This window comes from Phocoena sinus, chromosome 6, assembly GCF_008692025.1.
Source record: "Phocoena sinus isolate mPhoSin1 chromosome 6, mPhoSin1.pri, whole genome shotgun sequence".
Lineage (NCBI taxonomy): Eukaryota > Metazoa > Chordata > Mammalia > Artiodactyla > Phocoenidae > Phocoena > Phocoena sinus.
In genome coordinates this window covers 71700936-71723619 of record NC_045768.1, presented here as the reverse complement: position 1 = coordinate 71723619, position 22684 = coordinate 71700936, and the positions used below count along the sequence as shown (strand labels likewise).

Sequence of the window (22684 nt, the reverse complement as noted above, 5' to 3'; positions counted from 1 at the left end):
CTTATCTTTCATAAAGGAGGCAAGAATATACAATGGAGAAAAGACAGCCTCCTCAATAAGTGGTGCTGGGAAAACTGGACAGCTGCATGTAAAAGAATGATATTAGAACACTCCCTAACACCAGACACACAAAAGAAACTCCAGTATACATTGTTATATGAAAGAAGCGAGGAGCTATCTTTTGAATCATATAAAAGAAGTGTGGGGATAAGAATAAAATTTCATGCCTATTTCCTTATATTTGCATATAGAAACTGTGTAAGTATACCAAAGAAACTAATAAAGGGGACTAAGAAAAGGAAGCAGTTCTGTTTTATTGTATGTCTTTTTATATTGTTTGACTTTTTAAAACAAGTACATTTTAATATGGGGAAAGCACTCAACTGGCTAGTTATATACTCCACTGAGCTAAAATGGCTGTCATTGCCAAAGAGCCTTTACACTCCAAGCAATTTTTTTTAACATGTGTATCTTTTGTTTTACCCTCTGCTTGCAATTTTCATAGAACTATACAACTCTGTGGGAAGTAAGCATCATCATTTTTCCTTTTGGTCTCCAGATTTTGAAAAGCAACATTTCTATCTCAGAGCCCCAGAAGTGATCAATGCTATCAACCCTACATGTCCTTTGAAGTACATCCAGGTCTCAGCCAGGAAGGTAATCTTAAATGGCTCTATATTTGTGGAAGGGACAGGCAAAGCATTTCAAAGAAGTCCAGGATGTGGTTTCATGTTCTTGACATCAGCCCACCAGGTTTTCCTGTCAGGCGTAATGTGTGTGAAAATGTTTTATCCATATCTGACATTTCTCAAAGTGACTTCATCAGTAGTGCGCCTGGAGAGCCAAATGAAAGCTTGTTCAGCTAGAACTTGAGGCAAAGACAGTAGCAAGCCTCAGGCAATTCCTGCTCTTGGAACATTAAAGGTCAGTGTTAAAATTTATAACATATTGTTATCTAACATTAACACTTCTGCTGATGTATTCTCAAAAAACTTCCATTTTGATGTGTCTGAATCAAAGTTTATTTCATGATCTGGGTTCTTAAATGTGTCCCTTCATAGCAAGCAAGACATCCACAGGTTGTGAATTAGTTGGTCCTTTGGTTCTGAGCATAGGTGACATGCCAGACTTTGAAGAAAAGATTATTTTTGCTACGACTCTAATTGTCACTAATTTGGTGCTCTTTGCCCTACTTGATCACACATGGCATTTTACAAAGAAATGTGTCATGTGAAGGGAGCACAATCTCACATAGCATTAGCACGGTTCAGTAAGATGTTTTTTATTTTTTTTTTAACTTAAACCAAAGGAGTAGCAGAGCACACACAAACTCTCAAACTCTTGTTTGTATCACAGAGGTAGCTGTGCTTAGGCCAGGCACAGCTATATTGTACACAACATGGAAAAGCTCCAGAGAAGGAATCTGACTCCACAACCCTCTATATAGAGAAAAAGGAAATAAAACAGTACTACAAGGAATGCACAGGCTCCCAAAAAACCAACATGGCTTCCTGGTGAGGGGCGTGGCCCTATTAGAATGATTGGAATGGGGAAGGGGTTCAGCCTCTAGTATCATCCTGTTGTTCTCTAGAACAACTCATACCTGCTGAACCAGTTTCTTGATGAACTACCAAAAGATGGGAAGAAATGTGTTTCCATGGCTGTCCAGGACCATTTTCTCTCCTTGAAATGCCTGGAGCATGTTAGCTATATTTTATGTAACAAAGCACTGTGTAGGCAAAGTTTTGAGAAATATGGACATCTAGATCAGGGCCTAGTCTTTCTGCGCTGTCCACCTCCGTCATTCCCACATCCCTCCCTCTCAGACTAGGAAGACCTTCTGTCCTTCCCCCATGAAGCTCTACTTTCAAAAAGGGTGAGAAACATGCTTTACTCCTGCTCAGCACAATACCCCAGACACAAGAGGCATGCAATAAATGCTTCCTATTGATTATGAAGATAGTGCTCACTTGTACAAAGCTTCAGTGATAATTATTTCAATGCTTTTTTTTTCAGTCACCATTCTGTTAATGAGATTGCTCAAGTTTGAAAATTTTGAAGAAAGAGCATTCAATCTGGATAGCATTAAAGAAAAGGAGAGATGGCAAACATCAACTGGGTTACCTGGAGGAATTTTTATATATTTGCATAGAAATGAAATAATAATGCATACTATCCCTTTTGCTTTTACTTATATTTTGAAAGAATAACTTTATGTAAATTAGTAGCTTAGTCTGCTCAGGGGATTGATTTCTTATAAATACAAATAATAATATAGTCTTTACCTAATTCAAATTTATAAGAAATGGGGAAAAAACCTCACATATTAAATGGGCCGGGGTGCTTTCCACTTAGTTAAAACAGCTCTACTTAAAAATATGTTTTGTTTCTAGACAGTAATTTGGTGTTTTATTCTGGCCTGCCAACCTGATAAAACAGTTGGGCATGCTGGCTCTGCTTTAGCACATTTATTGCATTATTCAGCAAGAAAACAGAACTTCCTCTGCAGGCAAACAGTTGTATCTGTGTATTTTCTTCATCAACATATTTAATTTGGACCTGTTTTAAAACATAATATAGGGCTTCCCTGGTGGCGCAGTGGTTGAGAGTCCGCCTGCCGATGCAGGGGACATGGGTTCATGCCCCAGTCCAGGAAGATCCCACATGCCGCGGAGCGGCTGGGCCCATGAGCCATGGCCACTGAGCCTGCACGTCCGGAGCCTGTGCTCCGCAACGGGAGAGGCCACAACAGTGAGAGGCCCGTGTACCGCAAAAAAAAAAATATAAATAATAATAATATAATATAAACGTAATTTTTAAAATATAGTCCAAATATAACATATATATTTGCCCATTAATTGTAAAATTACATTTATATTCTGTACATATACACATATACTTATTGATACGTACACACATATATACACACATATATATATATAAAATGTAACATATATATACTTTAGAAAGACAAACAACATCGAAGAATGTAAACTACTTTTGTAGTTACACTAATCTAGACTGAAGTTTGAGTTTTATACCACACACCAGTTAAGACAACTTGGGAGTATTACGTAAGCTTTTTCAGGTTGTTTGCTCATGTATAAAATTGGTGTTAAGTATTCTTCTCAAGATATTTGAGAAGATTAATGCAACGTAATGAAATGTCTAATATAAAGTGCTCAGCATAGGTCAAGATGGCATCTGCCTGGGGTACCAATCAATAAGGAGAGCTGCCACATCACTGGAATACATTGGAAACATGGTACAATTTAAATCAAGTTCTGGAAAAAAGTTCCTTGTGTAACTGGACATTTGTGGTATTTCAATTACCACAGAAGTAGGCATCGCCCTCAAATGGAAGCTTTAAAAATCACTCCTTACAGAGTTGACCCATTCTGAGGAAGGTGTAAATGGCACAGTGCAAGTATTGATATGAAAACACCACAGGCTGGAAAGTAAATAGCTGACCTCACCTAAGGACATCGTATCTGCAAGTCTGAAGCACAGGGTTGTATGGTATAGTGCTATTTTCCAAGAACAAATGAGTTGTTTTATCATCTAAATTGTAAATCTTTAAAAAATTCATAGGTTTCATTTGTAGAAGCTTAATGCTACCCATTGTTGAAGCGATGTAGTTGTGTTCTCTCCTATTTTTTAATCTAACCTCCGTCCCCACCCAACAATCCTCTGAGCTAGGTATCATTATTATCGTCCCAATTGCCAGATGAGGAGATTGGGACATTTTACAGTCAGCTATGTTGCCCAAGATAGGTCAAACAGGAAGGAGTAAAATCGAGAGTTGACATCAGGACCTTGCTCTTAGCTTTGATATCACCCAATAAATTCTGCGGTTCAGAAAATCAGAAAAGGAAACTAAAGAAAGAACAAAAGTCCCCAAAGAATAGGAAACATTTTGCTAACAGAACAGACAGAAAAAAGAAAGTTCAAATATAATCTAAACAAAATTTGAAGTTCCCATGCCTTTGTCCACGTGAGGTGCCTCTTTCCTTAGAGCACACAAGAGCTGTTTAGTAAATATTAATTTCCTGCCACCTAATTTTTTTTCCTTTAAGGTCATTTCTGTATTTATCCATATAGCCCAGAATATTGTTTTGCGCATGTTGCTTACTGAATTAAAAATTCAATTAACACCTTTGCACAAATTAAGAACCCCTTTCTGGCTGCTCAGTTCCAAAACTCCTGGGAACAGTTTTAATACTGAAGGCTTTTGCTTGCTATGGGAGAGAAAAACTAGAGAGAAACATTTCTTGCTTGTTCAGATCCATTACCAGAGAAAGAGGGGAACTGGAATAAACACCAGAGTAATTCCTTAACTTCAGCCATTAACTTGGTCTACAGAAATTAAATTAGCATAATCTAATGATGATCTTAATCACTCTCATATATCTGAAAGAATATTTTTGTATTGGATGAATGATGTGTTTTCTTCTTTGTTATTTTAAAAATGTTTTAAAGCCCAGAAAATAAAATAGGATAATGAAATGTATTTACACTCCTTGAATTGGATTAAAGATGTTTTTAAGACACAAAACATTAGAGATTATTTTCAAGCACCGATGTTACACTCCCCACTCCCATTTCCCTCCATTCCTACTTAGAAGGAATGGAGGAACATGATTTCTTTATAGCCAATCCATATGCTTGTACTTTTATTACATATCTACCCATAAGCAATTTGTAGCATGTTCTGTATTTTTAATTTTCATAAATAGAATTAATTTAATTTTCATAAATGGAATTATAAATGGTATACATAATTATTTCATGAGTTCTTTAACTCAGTACTTTCTCCTGAGTTCTGGACAAAGTTGGTAAGTACTGGAAAGTAAAGTAAAGAAATATTTCCATACCCCTTAGATATAAAGATAATTTCATATTATCCTCTAATAATTCCAAAGTTTTGTTCTTCACATATGGGCCTTTATTCTATCTGGAATTTATTTTTGCAGTGAGGCTGTACTAGATATGTCCCTTTATACTTCCAGATCAGATATGTTTCTCCATTCTATTCTGTGACCCAAGCTGTTGATGTGTGTGAGGGTGACGTGTATGAACACAACAACTAGCCTCCTTTGCCTCTGGCTTCCAACTGGGTTTACTCGGTGAGGAGTCCCAGAAGGAGATCAGAGGGAAGGAGGAGAGTAAGGTCATGACTCTATGCAATGAGTGGAACATCTGAAGAAAAATGACTCAAAGTGTGTATCTCACCTCATGGTTTGGAAGTTAACAATTTTATTATTATTCTTTGGTAATAATTTTTAGGTTTTTCAGTATGCATGCATAAGAAAACATTTTTTTCTAATAAGCGCTAAAATCATTCAACATCTGTTTTTCTCTCAAAAAGACAAGAATCTTAACAGTAGGTTTTAACTACCTACAAATACCTATTCCTCCACTAATAATTTCCAGTTTGTTGTTGCCTAGACCTATACTCCCACAATGTTTTTTAATTTTTAAAAAAGTAGACATACAGTAACCAATAATATTTACCGACATATTTTAACTTTTTAAATTATTTTCTCTTTCTTCTGACTACTGCACAGCTGAAAATGTTTTAGCTATTATTGCTTCTATACAATTTCCTTAAATCTCTACTCCTAGAACTCCCATAGGACATATGTTGGAGCCTCTCAATCTACTTCCCATCAGCATCTTAAATACCCATTTATCTTTTTCATCTCTTTATCTCTTGGTGCTAGATTCCAGATGAATTTTTAGTATAATTTTCCAACTAACTCTCTTCTCTGTACTTTTTATTCCCAAGATTTTTAATTGGTTTTGCCACATCTGTTTTGTAGAAATACATATCAGTCTGAATTTGTTTCATAAATTAATTTCCTTTTAACTAATTTTCCTACTTTTATATCTTTGAGGCTCTTAAATATATCTATTTTAAAGTCATCTACAAATCATTCTATTATTTGAATTTCATAGACATATACTTGTATCTCAATTGTTCCTTGAAATGGCTGTCTTGGAAGTAGATTTCCTCATGTGCATTAGAATTTTAATTTACATGCCTATCTTTAGGGGTAGTTCATTTTTCTTCCTTTCTTATTCTCAGTGTTAATTCTTCCCTGTCTAGTAGTCTTGTACTTGCCTACATTGCACCATCAAGGTCTCCAGACCAGAACCATGCATTACACTGGCACCTCAAGGATCCTGTTTCACATTCATATTGGAGTGATATCAAAGGCCATAACAGAGCATGATCCAGATCTTTGTTACATGGCTGTTTTCACTTTTCTATCATCCCAACCAAGGTACAACTCTAGGCAATCGTGGCAGCCTTTTTCAGCCTGCTTTCCTTGGCAAGGAATATGTCACATTTCCCAAGTTTCATTCATCAATTTTTTTCTCCCACTACCCATGAACAGAGGCAATGCTGGTTGATATTAGTCCAAAGCATTCGAATTCCCATTGCCTTTGACAATTTGGGTTCCTAAAGACCAGGATACATGTACCTTTAGCCCTCTGTTTACTATTGTCAGATCCTATTCTATTTCTTATCTATGGAGATATTTATATTGTTTTGGGGCAAGGCTATGCCTTTTTAATTATTAAATAAATATTTTAAATCTATCATTGTTATGTGTATTCAACAAGGGTAAAATAGTTTAAGCTGTGAATTCATAGCTGCTTTTTGATAAGATCTTAAGACACACCATTTTTAAATCAAAGCAATCTTAATGCAATAAGACCCCCCGCCGTGTGTTCCACCCATGGAAATAATCATAGCTTTCCACATTTGTCTATAAAGACTAAAAGGACTAAAAATTATAAGACTTAATTTATCTTTATATTTTTAGAAAGTATTAAGAGTATGTTAGAAAATGAAAATTTTCAAATCAAAGAATCAATAATTTATAAATTTTGGAATATGAAATATGAACCAAAGTATCTGCTTTAGTTTTGAAAACCTGAAAGTAAATGACAAAAACTCAGAATTTCATCAGTCACCAAATTATACTATTCCTGATTATTTAATGTACTAATAGTAATATTTTCTACATGGAGGTCAAGTTATATGCGTGGTGTGTGCATGTTTTGCTAAAACAGTGGGAAAAAAAACACAATTGGCAATTTTAATACCCCACTCTCAGTAATTCATATAACTACCAGACAAAAAATCAGGAAGGGATAAAGAACTAGACAACACAACCAACCAACAATATCTAAATGACATATATAGAACACTCCACTAAACAACAAAGAATACACATTTTTTCAGGCATCCATGGATTGGCATGAATATTATTTTAAAAACAAAAACACTGAGCTGAAGTAATAGCTAGAATTATTTGACCTGCAGAGATCTTGGCATTGACTACTCAATCACTGTATTTCTAGGACTGAAATAGGTGGGAACCCTGATAAAGTCACACTTTATTTGTAACTGGGAAAGTCCTAAGTCTGATGAAACTAAGTCTTTTCTTGAATCAATAATAGAGAGTCATGGCTCCTCAACAAATTTCTAGTCTTGAACCTGTTATAGAAACTGAGGATGGATCCCCTTGAGTAGTGACCCTGCTATACTTCTAATAACTTAAATGTAAATCTTTCTCCTAACTTTCTCCAAAAGGACCTGAGCCAATTTACCAGGTGACGGTACACTGGGAAAAGAGAAATAATATTTTTCAGTGTTTATTGGATAATGGCTATTCCCTTGGAATCCAAAGTGCCACTATGATCCACCAGGCTGGATAAGGTTTAAAAAGAGGAATGAGGTCTAATCACTAATGACATTTTGGCTCAAGTCAGTTTCATAGTGAGTCCGATATGTACCCCAAATTACCCAATGTTTATTTCCTCAACTCTGGAAAGCACAGTTGGTCAAGACATACTCAGCAACTGGGAGAATCCCCAAATTGGATCCCTGACCTGTTACAATTAGGTTTCCTATGTATTGAGAATGATTAAATAGAAAATGTCAAATGGAGATCTTTAGAACTTACACTCCCTACTGAGGAGTGAAACAAATGTAATAGCACATCATGGAGAGACTGCCAAGGTTTCTGTCCCCATTAGAAGCCTAAAGATTCCTAGCACATCCCCATTCAATTCACCTATTTGGCCTGTGGACAAGGCATACAGATCTTCAGGACTGAGAGTCTACTATTATAAAATTAGGTAGTAACTACAACTGCAGCTGTATTTCCAGATGTGTTTGCTCTGTTGGAGAAAATAGACACTGCCCCTTTTCTCCAGTTCGAGCTATTGATCTCAAACATACTTTTACTCTGTACTTGTTAGTAAAGCCATCAGAAACAATAATGAACTTTAGTGTCCCTCCTTAGGGCTCTACCAACTCTCCAGCTATCTTCTGTAGTTTAGCCCACTGGGAACTTGTTTGTTTCTCTACTCTACAGGACATCAAGCAAGCCCACAACATAAATGATATCATGCTGACTGGACCTGGTGAGCAAAGAGTAGTATGTACACTAAATATCTTGTTAAGATATATGCATGCCGTGGACATATATACACTAACAAACGTAAGGTAGATAGCTAGTGGGAAGCAGCCACATGGCACAGGGATATCGGCTCGGTGCTTTGTGACCGCCTGGAGGGGTGGGATAGGGAGGGTGGGATGGAGGGAGACGCAAGAGGGAAGAGATATGGGAACATATGTATATGTATAACTGATTCACTTTGTTATAAAGCAGAAACTAACACACCATTGTAAAGCAATTATACCCCAATAAAGATGTTAAAAAAACAAAGGAAAAAAAAGAAAAAAAAAGATATATGCATGCCAGAGAATGGGAGAATAAACACCATAGAAAATCAGAGATACGTCATATATGTGAAATTTCTAGGCACCAATGGTCTAAGATTCTGCCTAAGGTTCTCACCATCAGTGGTGCATGTCAAAATTTCTCTTATCAAATGGTGAATGTGTTTCTGCATCTGATACCTGCTACCTCTTAGAGGTGGACCTCTAAATTTTGGTTGCAGAAGATAAATGATTTGGGCATTTGACTTCAACCTATTTACCAAATTACCCAATAAGCTGTCAGTTTGGAGTCCAGATCAAAAGAAGGTTCTGCAACAGAACCAGGCTTCCATTCAACCAGTCTTGCCACTTGGTTCACAGGACTCAGCATATCCAATAGTGCCTGAAGTGTCTATAGCAGTTGGGGATCCTAAAAGAAACTTAGGCAGATTCTTACAGATAAATCACAGTATACCTCTTTCGGATTTTGGAGAAAAGTTATACTTTCTCTGCAAATAATTATTCTCAACTGAGAAACAGCTTCTGCCTCCTTACTGGGTCCTACCTGAGTGCTAACACTTACTACTGGTCATTAAATAATGACATTTCCTGAAATACGCCTATGAACAGGGTGTCGTCTGCCCCAAAATCCCTCAGTGTTCAGCCAAGTGGAAGCAATAGATAGGTTTTTCTCCACAGGTTTTGAAGTCACAAACAAGTTGCACGAAAAGTGGCTCAAACTTCCATGGCTTGAATACTCCTGTCGCACTGCCACCTCTTTTTTCCTCTAATGTGAAGTTGTCTATGACAGCAGAATGAGAAAGAACAATTTGGTCTTTGTTCACTGACAATTCCCCACGCTATTCTGGCACTAGCTGAAGTGGACAGCTGCAGCACTACAGGTATGGCCCTGAAAGATCGTGGTGAAAAAAATCTTTTCAATGGGAAAAACTTCAAGCTTTCATTTTGCCTGGAAGTAGAGATGTATACAAGTACATATCTAAAATGAGTCATGAGCAGTGGCTAACAGTTTGGCTGCATGGCCAGCAACTTGGAAGAAACAGGATTGGAAGAAACATGAAGAAGTATGATCTAGAGAAGATGTATGTGGAAAGACTTCTCCAAATGGGTACAAATATGAGAATACTTTTGTCCCATACAAATGTTCACCAAACAGCAACCTTAGAGGAGGAGATCTTAATAAATATATGCATAAGGTAACCCATTCTTTTCCCATTATTTTATTCCCAATTGGCTCATGAAGACAATGACCATGTAAGGAGATATGGATCTTATGTATGGGCTTAGCAATATGGATTTCCACTCATCAAGGCCAATTTGGCTAGAGCCATTGCTGAGTTCCCAACCTGCCAAGAGCAAATATCAACACCGAGCCCCTAAAGTGGCACCATTCCCTGAGGGAACTAGCCAGCCACCTGGTAGCAGTTCATTATACTGAATCACTTCCATCATTGAAGGAGCAGCTTTTTGTTCTCACTGGAAAAGACATATATATGCTGGATATGGTTTTGCCTTTCCTCCTCTCAATGTTTCTGCTAAAACCACCATCTGTGGGCTTACAGAATGCCATATTCACCCTCACAGTATTCCATACGACATTGCTTCTGACAAAAAAAAAAAAAAACCATTTTATAGCAAATGAAGTGCAACATTGGTCTCATGCTCATGGACTTCTCTGGTATCATTATGTTCCCCTCATCCTGAAACAGCTGGCCTAATAAAATTATGGAATGGCCTTTGAAAGACTGTTACGGCACCAGCTGGTGACAGCACTTTATGGGGCTGAAATAATGTCATCCTGGATGTAAGATATGCTTTGAGTAAGTTATAAATATGTAGTGATGTTTTTCCTATACCCAGAATTCAGTTTAGGAATCACAGGACAGATATGGAAACAGCTCCTCTCATATTAACGATAATGATGCAATAGCAACAGTTTTGTTTCCTTTCCCTACAGCTTTTTTGGGTTTAGAAGTCTTACTTCACAAAGGAGAAATGATTCCACCAAAGAATACAACATTGTATTGGAACCTGAGACTACCATTGGCTACTTTGAGCAGCTCATACCTCTGAAACAAGCAGAAAGGGTGAGGAAAATATTTCCAGCATGCACAAGATCCTCCAGAGTGTCACTTAGTCTTCCCATATTTTGTGGTAAAAGTTAATGGAAAGCTAGAACAACCCAATAAAGGCAGGACTGTAATAACACAGACTCTTCAAGAAAGAAGATTTGGGTCATCCAAGTAAGGAACCACAATTGACTTAATAGACTTGCAAAGAGTACAGGGAATATGAAATGGAGAGTGGGAAAAGTTATAAATACCACCTTAGATTCCATGACCAGTTGCAAACATGAGGGCACTGATAGGAGCATTTATTTCTTCCCTGCTTCTAGGGTGTGTGTGTGTGTGTGTGTGTGTGTGTGTGTGTGTGTGTGTGTGTACCAATTTTCCCTCTCTCCCATTTCCTTACTCTAATGTAAGAGTTACTAATAGTGGTTATAATAGTACCTTGGGATTAAAATTATAGGATATTCAATGGGGGATCTGACTCAGCCAGAAGAGGAATGAGCATCCCTCAAACATGGGTAAGTCACTTTGTATCTTCTTTTAGGGAGAGGACTAGCATGTTATTGTACAAAGAATCAATTTTAGGTGAAATAATGAATTTGCTTTTGCCTTTATTTGGAAGTAAATATGGCTGCTATGAGTGAGTATGAATGCCATGTTGGCAAGGGGTGCACTGGACTGCTGACCTTGCTGATCAACAGTGGCAGCAGGCCCACCACCTGGTACCTGCTTGCAGACCCACAGCGTTAGAAGCTATGCAGAGGCACTAACTTCCTTTATACCCCTTCACAGCACCTTCCCTTGGGACCATTTGAGTGACTTGACATGCTGGACCTCACAGATTTCCTGCAAGTTTCTACTTTTCCCCACTTGTCTACACATACCAGTGCTTTAGGCAGATTCGTTAGTGACTCTTTGATCTGCCTGTTTCCCTCTTCCAAACTTTGTCTTCCCAGCTCCTTCTGTTTGTGTTCAGTCTAATTCCTAAATTAAGTCCCTCACTTCCATATATACTTAAAGGGACTCTGTTTTCCTGGCTGAATCTTGACTGATAAATGTAGCATGAACACAAAGCTGCTCATTTACTCCACATACCCCTCAAAAGAATCCAAAAAAAAAGTGCAATAAATTATGAAAGAATGGCTCACCTATGAAATGAAAAACCAAACAGCAACAAACAAACTGGATCTAAGACTGTACGTTTCTCTGGTGATGTCTGCCTTTGGGGTTCCAAGTCCGTGTATTAAATGCAATTACAGTACCCTTCTTTATGTTCCTCTAAATTATCTATGTAACTTTTGCCTCCTATGCCCCTTACAGTCATTTCTGTCATATGCTAGCTCTTTAAACGTTTTCATTTCTCCTTTTAAAAATCTTTCTCCTAGAACCCTACCACCACAACCACCACAATCATTTAGCATCTGATGCCTCTTTGCTTATATCCCAAGTTTTAGAATCACTCCTAGTATCTGGCACTCAGAACTGATCACACTACTTTAGCTAATATCTGACGAACTGATATTTCAGAGTACATGGTACTATCACCTCTCTCCTTTTACACATGTTTTCCTATTAATGTAACCTAAATTTCAATTGACTTTTAGAACAGCCATGTTACATGGTAATCTCATAGTGGATTTACCAATAAATACTACTACTTTTTCTCAAAAAGTTGTTATAAATCCAGGTCTCTCTTCCTTCTTATTTATGTGTGCAGTTGATTTTTTTTAATCCTAAGATCTTGAATGTTATATCAGCTCACTGGAATGGAAGTTAGAGGGTAAGAATCAATCATTTAAAATTTGATTCTGTCAATCAAAAGATTAGCTGCCATTCACAGATGTGTGCTGTCCATGAATAAGATAATAATGAATTGTATATCTTTATTCCTTCATCTAATTGATGGACAGAAGTTTTATAAAAGGTCAAGGACAGGAATCTAAAACACCTGCTGCTTGACTTGGATTTTTCTAGTCAACATTCTTTGGCACACTTGCTCAACTTTCTATACATTTCCTCCTAACTGTATCAACATCCAGTCCACTTTTTTAATTGAACTTGTCTCTAGGATGAATTTTAATAAACATTTGATATTTTAAAGAACCTTTTTGACATAGATGTTTTGATAAGGCCACATTTGTGTACCTATTTTAAAATTACGTACATCCTCATAGGACTACATAATGTGGTCATTTTGACTTGAGGATACTGTGACACAGTCTTAAAAACATTAAAATGTCATTTTTTAAAATTACCAGTTAGACAAAACTGAGAAACAGACATTTTCATAGTTGTCACATTTGTCATCCTGTTTTTCCCTAAACCCCCATCATTAGCATGGAGTTCAGAAAGGGGAAATGCCAATGAATTTCTCTCATTTGAAAATGAGAGAAGCAAAACCAAAAAACAAAAAACCAAAGCAAAAACCAAAAAAAGGTATTTTAATGTTTGGCACAGCTGCTCTGAAGTGCTACATCAAAATAAATTCAATTTTAGAGGAGATGGTGCCAAATAATTAAGGGTCTAGCTTTGCAACACAGGCATTAATAACGAGATTATGTGGAGATACATGGGGGTGGGAGGAATGGATCTGAGCAAGAACTTTTCCCACTAGCCTTGACCTAAAGGATGAGCATCTATGCTTAAGAATCAGGCTGCCCTGAGGAAAGCTTTGCCTTTATGAAGCTGATGATGCACTTTATCTCATCTTGTGCTTGGGAGAATGATTCTCTTTACAGTGGTATACAACAAGGTGCTTTATTCCAAGCTTCTCTTGTATTCTGCAGGCTTTTCACTTTCAAAGACAAACAAATGTCTAAGGAAAATGCATTTTTAAAAAGAGTTGAATGCATAGGCCACTTCATTCGTAGTTTTCTTAGTTCCACGTTCACAGCTAGGAATGTCTAGAGGGGAAGGTCTTAAAATCCCCAGAATCTTTTTGTTTCAGTAGAAGTTGAAGAGAAAAATAGTATATTTGACTCACATGTTCCTCAATTGTCCCCCCAACCCTAACCCATTTTCACAGAATAGCTAGGTGAGAGCTTACACCATGAGATCTATGCACTGAATCAGAGGAATTCCAAAAGACCAACCCCAGGAAGACTGGACAGTAACTCTGATCTAGAGGCCATGAGGAAACTAGAGTGATTTCCACACAAGACTTCATTCAAGCAAACAAAACTTCCTCTTTGCCCACTTCTTTCACCATAGACCTGGAAGTTGCTTACCTCTTGGACAAACAGAATGGACTTGCCTAAACATACAACATGGAAACAGATGTTCTCCATCTTCCTTCCCACCCCTAATTGGTGGCTTAGGAGTTCAGACCTCAAGCAGCATGGATGAGCAAAAACTGCAAGATTACAGAGAACTCACTGAAGTACCAACATTGTCAAATAGTACCATCACTGGTTGGTTGGTTATTTCTGTACACATGGGCAACAGACTGTGAGCAGCTTGTGGGCAGGTCTTATATCTTATTCACCTCTTTATCCCCTGGTCTAGCGCAATGCCTGGCACAAAGTAGGTGCTTAATAAATAGCTGAATAAATGAATTTCTAAGCTAATATTTTATTTATCTTTCATTAATTGAGTCAGTGGAAAACTATTACCTGAGCACCTATTTATGTACCAGATACTAGACAAAGCTATGAGTGGACAAACAGGCATGAATCCTTCCTCAGGCCTTACAGTCTAATTGAAAATGGTGAAGTAACTTCCACTCCTGACGATTGACACCATTATTTTAACCTTAGGGATGTCGGACAACACTACTACCAAACCTCAATTTCCTCACATTCAATTTAGTGGTTGGACAACATAATCTGTAAGACTATTTAAGTTCTAAACTTATTGTAAAGGGTATGAAATGTATAAAGCATTATGTAAATTAAGTTTTAAAATTAGAAACATTTTTAAAATTTTGAATACTGCCCCAAATGGATGTTCTCCCCAATTCAAAAAGCAAATGGATACATGCACATCATTATATAAACCACATAAAGAATCCAGCAACTCTAGCACTGTTGTATTGTTATATCAGATCTCTACTGTATAATGTAACTTCTTTGAGGGCACATTTTACATTCAGTATCCTCTAATAGCATCTAGCACTTTTTAAAAAATAGGATTCGATAAATGAATTAATGCAATGGAAACACCTTAAGAATCACCAAGGATTCCAACCTGATTGGCCAATGGCATTTAGGAGATTCAAGAACCCCATGAAATTGTATTCAAAACTGTGTCTGTAGGCCATTTTGCAGAGTTCTTCAGTTTTATCAGAGTCTCTAAGAGATCTACCATCCAAAATGATTCCTTCACTCAGTATATATTAATTGAATATCAACTACTTGACAAGCATTGTACCATGGTTTAGGCATAGAATCTAAAACTTTTTTTTTTATAAATAATGAATATTGATTGTATCAAATCTTTAGAAGATCTGCTTTCTCACATTCACACCATTAAAAATAATGCATATTCTGGGCTTCCCTGGTGGCACAGTGGTTGAGAATCTGCCTGCTAATGCAGGGGACACGGATTTGAGCCCTGGTCTCGGAGGATCCCACAAGCCGCGGAGCAACTAGGCCCATGAGCCACAACTACTGAGCCTGCACGTCTGGAGCCTGTGCTCCACACAAGAGAGGCCGCGATAGTGAGAGGCCCGCGCACCATGATGAAGAGTGGCCCCCGCTTGCCACAACTAGAGAAAGCCCTCGCATAGAAACAAAGACACAACACAGCAAAAATTAATTAATTAATTAATAAACTCCTACCCCCAACATCTTCTAAAAAAAATAATAATAATGCATATTCTTTAAACATATTTACATCTTAAATCAGCATCAGATACTACGCAGTTATTTAATATGATATTTGCTGGTAAAATGTACTTTAGAAATATTGATGTATTTTTATCTGGCTCCATGGAAAAGCTTTCATGATGACAGAACCAATAGGGCTTATGTGTACAACAGATAGATAGAGAGGTATATAAACACACACACACATACACATAATTTAAGAAATCCATAGTAAATCATGCTGTTCAAATTGTTTAAACCGTCTCTAATTCATCAATTATTTTATACCACAGCTGGGTTTCCATTTATTCCTGACAATAGAATAGAGCTACTGTCCTTTAAAAAATAAATGATGACATATAAAGAAAACTTCATAAAACTGTTTTGTTCTCAGGGACTTTACACTGACTGAAATAAATAGCTTTCAAATTCTCTAGATGGAGAACAAAAGTAATTTTAAAATCTCAAGAAAACCTCTAAAATTTAATGACAATTTTCCCCCTTTGGAAATATTTTATCTCTCCTCAATGCAGCAAGCATTAACTATCTAGAGTCAATCGATATTTATATGAGCAGCTATTTAAGTTTTCAGAATAAAATTATTTTTACCTTTGAGAATGGTTGCCATATCCCTGCCACAAACATTTGGAAAGGGATATTGCCCCAAATACAAGCATAACCATACTTAAAGATATAAATCCTCATCCACAGTAGATGTTCTCTCCGTAATATGAAAATTCAATATAGCGTGATCCAAGATGACCATTTCAAAAAATGGTTACCTTATACTATTAGGAAACCATTTGTTTCTAATTCCTATACTCTACCAGAACTTAGTTGCAATTAGTGATAGTGGCCAGGAGATGGAGCATTCTCATTTCCTAAGATTTACTTCATAGGCCTTTGTGTATCTCACAATGTTTACTTTAAAGAGAAATGTTTTATTAAAGGCACTTATCACAAATGGCAGATATGAATGAAAAATAAGACATTCAGAAAAAAATAAGGTATTAAATTTCTCAAAAATTTAACTTACAGCTAATTACTTATATGTGAATAAAATACTTTGAATAAGCTTTTTCTCTCCTGTGTACAAGAAACAGAAGGAGAAAAAAAGTTTAAAATAATAATTTAGAATTACCTCAGTTTTTCAATTATTGCTTCTGCTTCATTTTATGTAACACTGGACTGCTTTATAATGTATGTTTTAATTATAAACTCCATTTTTTCAATGAAATAAAAACAAGTATAGTTTTAAAATAAGAATTTTATAACTGATATCTTAGGGAAAAAATTCATTACAGTAAACATATTCCCTGAAATGGCTTTATTCAAGGCACAAAGAATGTTTCTTTCACTTAATAAATGCTAAAGAAGAGTCTTTAGATCTCAAATCTATTATACTGCTCATAAAAAAAAATAGCATTTTTAAAGCCCAGTAATCCACTCCCATACATAGTGAACACATTAACAGATGTGGGTATGTGTGGGTGTGAGGGTTATATTGCATGCTTCTAGAAATATTCCAAAATGGGAGGTAGGGAGATGCATTACATGTTGTTCTGATTTGGCCTTGAATACAGTCTGCCACCAGTTGCTGAATCTTTGATGGGAAGGTAAGAAGAATCCCTAATCATCCCTGAAAAGGCATAATCCAAAGCTGGCCGAAAAGGCAATGCTGGTGCCAACCCAGGAGTTAGGTAGGGAGACATGAAACCAGACAGCCCTCTTCCTGGAGAGGAATATGCCAGCCGTAATGGACTGATACCTAGTCTAGGATTTAAGCTGTAGATACTTGAATCACCTCCATAAGAAGCAGAAGTACTGTGAAGGGGAGAGAAAGCTGATTTATTTCCTAGAGTTCCAAAACCAATTCCAGCTAAACTTAAATTCGAAGCTCTCTGAAAAGCTGTATTTTCCAAGGCTCCTGAGCTTGCTAGGTCCCTGGTGTCTGGTTTGTGTTCTTTCCCATTTAGGACCTGTTCAATGGCTTGGACCACATCCCCTTTGCAGAACTGTAGAATGCCTTCTAGACGGCTGCGTCTGTAACTTGGGAAAATCTTGGTAAGGATATCAAGAGGGTCTCTTGGTCTAGAGGACACAGTGGGAAGGCTGACTGTGGTATCAGTGAAGTCTTTGGCCCACTCACTTTCATTTCCTGATTCCAAATCAGACGATGACAGGGACCTGGGACTCTCTTCACCTCCTGACTGCTCCCCAGGATGAGGAGACTGAATGCTATCATCCTTGTTTGGGTTTTCTGAAATAGATGACCTGACATTTTGTTTTCCAGTGACATCATTAGACTTAGGAGATGATCTCAGGGTAAATTGATGGGATTTAGACACCAGGTCTTCTTGTCCACTCTGGAATGAGTCACATTTACTCTCTTTTCGTCCTGGGGAAGAGGAAAAAAAGGAATGAAATAAAGGGAAAACTTCCAAGAACACAGTACTGCCCACTCAAAATTAATGCTGGATAAACTAACTTGTTTACTCATAGTATATCAATAATACTTATTAATCAATGTAAGAGATTTTAATGAACAAGAATTATAAAAGATCATTTGGAAATGCAGGTGTTGGAACAGTGGGAAAACGCTATTTATTATGTCATTTCAGGATTACAAAATTATATAATATACAAATGCTGTAGTTATTTAGGAATCAGAAGATGAAAGTCTATTGTTACCCCCAAACTGTTAACACCAATATTTCACACTATTTGCCCATTTGGTGATTCAAGATTTTTCTAAATGTTACCCAAGTTTTGTTGTTATCCACGGGAGGGTTTTTTTTCCACAATGACACTATGCAAAAAGAACTAAATAGAACAATTGTTTAGATAAGAAATCAGAAGAAGGAACAATCTTAGTATGAAAATGAATATTCTATTTAGTCACTAATGCTAAATTTCAACAACTATTTTTTTAATGCTCACATTTCAGGTTCCAATTAAGTTACCTGAATAATGTGAGAAAATAACAAAATTGTTGATTTCATTTCAAATCTAAACCAATATTGCCAACTGCTGTACCAATCTCAAATCATACCAGAGCTTGCATGTTTCATTTTATGTGAGAGACAATACAAAGTTGGTGTTTTTTCATAATCCTCTGTGAAATATGGACTTTCTTTTTAAATCTCTAGGAAATATCAATAAAAGAGCTTACAATCAAATTGTTTCTAAAATAAAATTATTAACTGCACTATTTTCACTATTGCAATCTGTGCATATTTTCAAAGTGTCTTGTAAAAAACCATTTTGGTCATATGCTTTAAATCGCAACTCCTTTCCAATATTAAGGGCAATTTTCCAAAAATGTTTTTACACAAAAACCGATTTTCTACCTCAACATGTTGAGTATATGAATATTAATGAAACAATACTATCTTTAAAAACCTTTTGCAAGGCTAATGCCAGGAAAATAATAACAAATAACTTTTATTTAGGTTTACATATCCTATAGATATATTTTACCTCTATTTCCATTAGAAAGAGTAAAATGTCAACGGGGTACTCAGAGTTTTACTGTCAAACTTTCTTTTTGTACAATGTTTATGAATGTAACAAAACATACAATGCCTGAAGCAGTGATTTGCAAACATGATTTGCAATACTATGTTTTCTCAAGGAGTGGTCCTACATTCTAAACAAATATCTACAGTTTATTTTAAAATTAAAGTGTGTACAATTTAACACTTTGAGGGTTAAAATGCTGTCGTTACATCAAACATATGACAAAAGGTGCTGCTCCTGCAAAATCACAAAGACTAGTATTTTCACCTTAAATAAAACAAGAAAACCTATCTAATGAAGTAAAGATACATTAGCCTTGGTCTGCCATTCCATTTTATTTATATATGATTCACCACATATGACCCCCTGAACATGTAAGGTATCAAAATTTCACCTCTACAGTAATTTATGCATAGAATAATTTTTGTTATTACATTGTATTTATGGAATACAATATAATGTAATGAAATACTGATTGCATAAGACTATCTAGAAAATAAGCTGTCTTTAAAATACTGTGATATCATTTACATCACCTGTGTTCCCTCAACTCCTATAGCTGGTTTTACTTTACTTTTATCATTGTATGCTATGTCTTGTAAGGTAATTTTGGGACACACATAGTTTTCCTTCTTTCGAATATAATATTCTTTTATGTAGGAAAATCTTATTTGCCTCTGCATCACTGTAAGTCTTGGTCTAGTGAATAAATAGACTACTACAGTTCATGGACATTGTATAAGAGGAGACAGTTGAGAAACAGCTTTTCAAAGAAGGTCAACTGAGGCAAACAATAAAATAAAATAATTGACCCCATAAAACAGCACCCACCCCCAAAAAATCACATAAATAAATCAATGCCTAGCAGAGAGCTGTCAGTCAAATCTCACTGTCAATTTAGTCTGCAGAATTTTAATTTTTACAGCAGTTTTGCTTAACAGCTTCGTTCTCCAGCCTTCTTTCATTTTTCATGAGAAATGTTTAAAGTCCATTTTGTCCACTGACATAAACTAGAACATGGACAAAAAGGTGACACAGGTGAAAACAAAATCATATATGCCTTATTTAAGTAGAGAGAGACTCTTTTCAAAAGTACATGCTGTGATCTGTTAAGAGCTGCAATTTTCACAATTCAAGGAATGTTCTAATTAATAACTTACTATATCATTACCTTATAATTTCATATGATACAACCAGTCTCAGATTTATACAAAAATATCAAAATGACATTTTCAGTGACCTACTTGTAGGGCTATGAAATTCACTAAAATACAGTGAGATTTATATTAGCATGAAAAGTTAAGTTGGGATAACCCTAGTCAAAAAGAAAATCTTTTCTACCTAACACAGGGGGTGAAGACAATTTGCAGTCAATAAATAAGAGAAAAAAAGAACTTCTTGGATAAGAAATCGCTAAGGATAAGATCCCCAAGGATAAGAAATTCTTGGACTTTGAAATTCATACCAACGTTTTTACAAACCTGATTTTAGAAAATCTAAGTTTCTTTCCTATGAGAAAAGGTGAAACTGCAAATGTTAGAGTTTTCTACACTTTTGGAGGCTGAAAAGCAGTTGAAAAAAAGGGACAGAATGCTTAAAAAATTTAAGGGAAAGGAGTAAAAATACTTTGGTAGATTTCAGTCTCTTCCCCACTTCTAGTTGGTTAGTCCCAAAGGTAAAGAACTGTACTCCCAACCATAAGTGAGTTTTCCATGTAAGATCAGATGACCTCTGGTTTTACAACTGAAAATAGTACAGAGCAAGCTCAAAATGTAGCTCCTCTCATTAAGCTTTTCACTCAATGCCCGCTCTCTGCTCTCAAAGAGAAAGTCATAGCAACTTGGGCACAAACTCCATTCCTAGAATGAGTTCCTCAACTGATCACTTGCACTTCACTTTTTCATTTCTTTATCCTATCACCTAAGCTTTAGGTCCTAAGGGAACAGAAAGCCCTTCTGAAGTAAATGTGTCAGGTCCCTAACACCCTTACTAACATTCATATTGCAGAGCAGTTTCCCAGAACTTAAATGCTTCTTTTAAACAACTTTTCTTGCCCTCCTCCATGCCACGGCTGCTTATTTCAAAGATTTTTTCTTCAAAACAACCATTTTTCTTTTGCAAAGAACAAACGTAAGATCTACTCACCTTGTTTTTCCTCTGTATAATCTGACTGGAAAATCTCGAAAGCAGGAGTCGCCAGACCACTAGTCTGTCTCGAGGCACTCAGTCCCAGTGCACTCACCGTCGCAGGGCCACTTGCTGTAGTCTGGGGATTCTCCGTTCTGCTGCTGCCTCCGGATGATCGACCCCCGGGCCCTGAGGGTCCAGGGTATAGAAGCCTCTGCAGCGCCCGGGCTTCGCTCTCCTCCTGGGCCTGCTGCCTGCGCAGCGCCACCTGTGCGGCCATGACGCGCTGGCGCTCGGCGATCAGGGTGCACTTGGCACACGCGCAGTCCCGCCAGCGGCAGAAGCGCTTGTGGCCCTTGAGGGCTGACACGACTCCGTGGTTGCGACAACGGGCGCACTTGGGTGTCCGTGGGTAGCCGCAGGCCACGGCGCCCACCCCCCTTTCCACTCCGGCAGGCGGCGGGCAGCCTCCGCTTCCCGCGGTGGCGACTGCGGCTGCCCGTAGAAAGAGGCTGGACGGGCGCAGGAAAGTTGGAGGAACAGGTATCCCCGGGGGTACCGGTAACGCTGGAGACTGGCGCGGAGGGGCCGCTGCCACCAGCCGCGGGGCCAGGTGGGGTGGGCCGCTGCCGCTTTGGTCTCTACTGCCACACTGTGACTGCTCCATTTCCGAGAAGTGTCTGGTGAGGGCTCACCACAGGAGAGTGCGCTGTCCACAGCTAACCCTGCTGGGATGCGAGGGCCGAGAGGACCAGCCTTGGTCCCGCTGCTTCCCACCCACACACCGACAGAGTCTGGCACAATTCCCGTGAAGAACTGGGGACAACCGATCCCCACAGCTGGAAGCTCTTAGAGGCGCAGATGCCACTGAGCCTCTTAGAGTCCTGGGGCGCTAAATTAATGCCCGGTGCTCCGCGCGCCTTCGCCTTCGGAGCAGGAGAAAGCAAGACTGCAGAGGCTACCCCGCCCACCGGGTCTACTGGCCAAGGGCTGAAAACCTGGGGAAGGAGGGCCAGGGGCGGAGAGTGGGGACCTGACCGTCTGGGAGGAGGGGCAGTGGGAGACAAAAGACACTGTCCCTTCACACACAGACACACACACAAACAGACACACACACACACACACACACACACACACACACACACACGCGCCCCTTTCTCCCATCTGCTTCCCCATGAATTCCTCAATGTATACTTTTTGTAAGATAACCTTCACTCCCTGCCCCCATGCCTCTTACTACCCTTCTTAAATTAAGCAAGATTTGAAGTTCTTTCCCCAGTTCCTCGCTCCTCTTACTAGAGTTTGAAGATTTGGACATGAAGTTCTCCTTTTCTTTCCTTTTCCCAGATGAAGTCTTTAGGATGGTAGCATGGCCAATATTAATGAGAAAGCACAGCTTAACA

At 37.8% G+C, this 22684-nt stretch overlaps 1 protein-coding gene across 1 annotated transcript; it reads right to left on the bottom strand.

The window, feature by feature from the left end:
- Nucleotides 1-17185: 17185 nt before the first annotated feature.
- Nucleotides 17186-22221, bottom strand: DMRTA1 (DMRT like family A1). Its single transcript, XM_032636122.1, has 2 exons — nucleotides 21300-22221; nucleotides 17186-18033 (listed from the first exon to the last, which is right to left on the bottom strand). Exons 1-2 carry the CDS (start codon nucleotides 21946-21948, stop codon nucleotides 17186-17188), a joined length of 1497 nt encoding a protein of 498 aa, XP_032492013.1. The 5' UTR covers nucleotides 21949-22221.
- Between the last annotated feature and the right edge of the window lie 463 nt (nucleotides 22222-22684).

What these genes read in the sequence shown, in the direction of transcription:
- DMRTA1 (XM_032636122.1), bottom strand. Translation starts at nt 21,948, where the DNA reads ATGGAGCAGTCACAGTGTGGCAGTAGAGACCAAAGCGGCAGCGGCCCA. An exon ending in TTATACAGAGGAAAAACAAG is followed by an intron (nt 18,034 to 21,299) that starts GTGAGTAGATCT and finishes CCTCTTCCCCAG; the next exon opens with GACGAAAAGAGAGTAAATGT.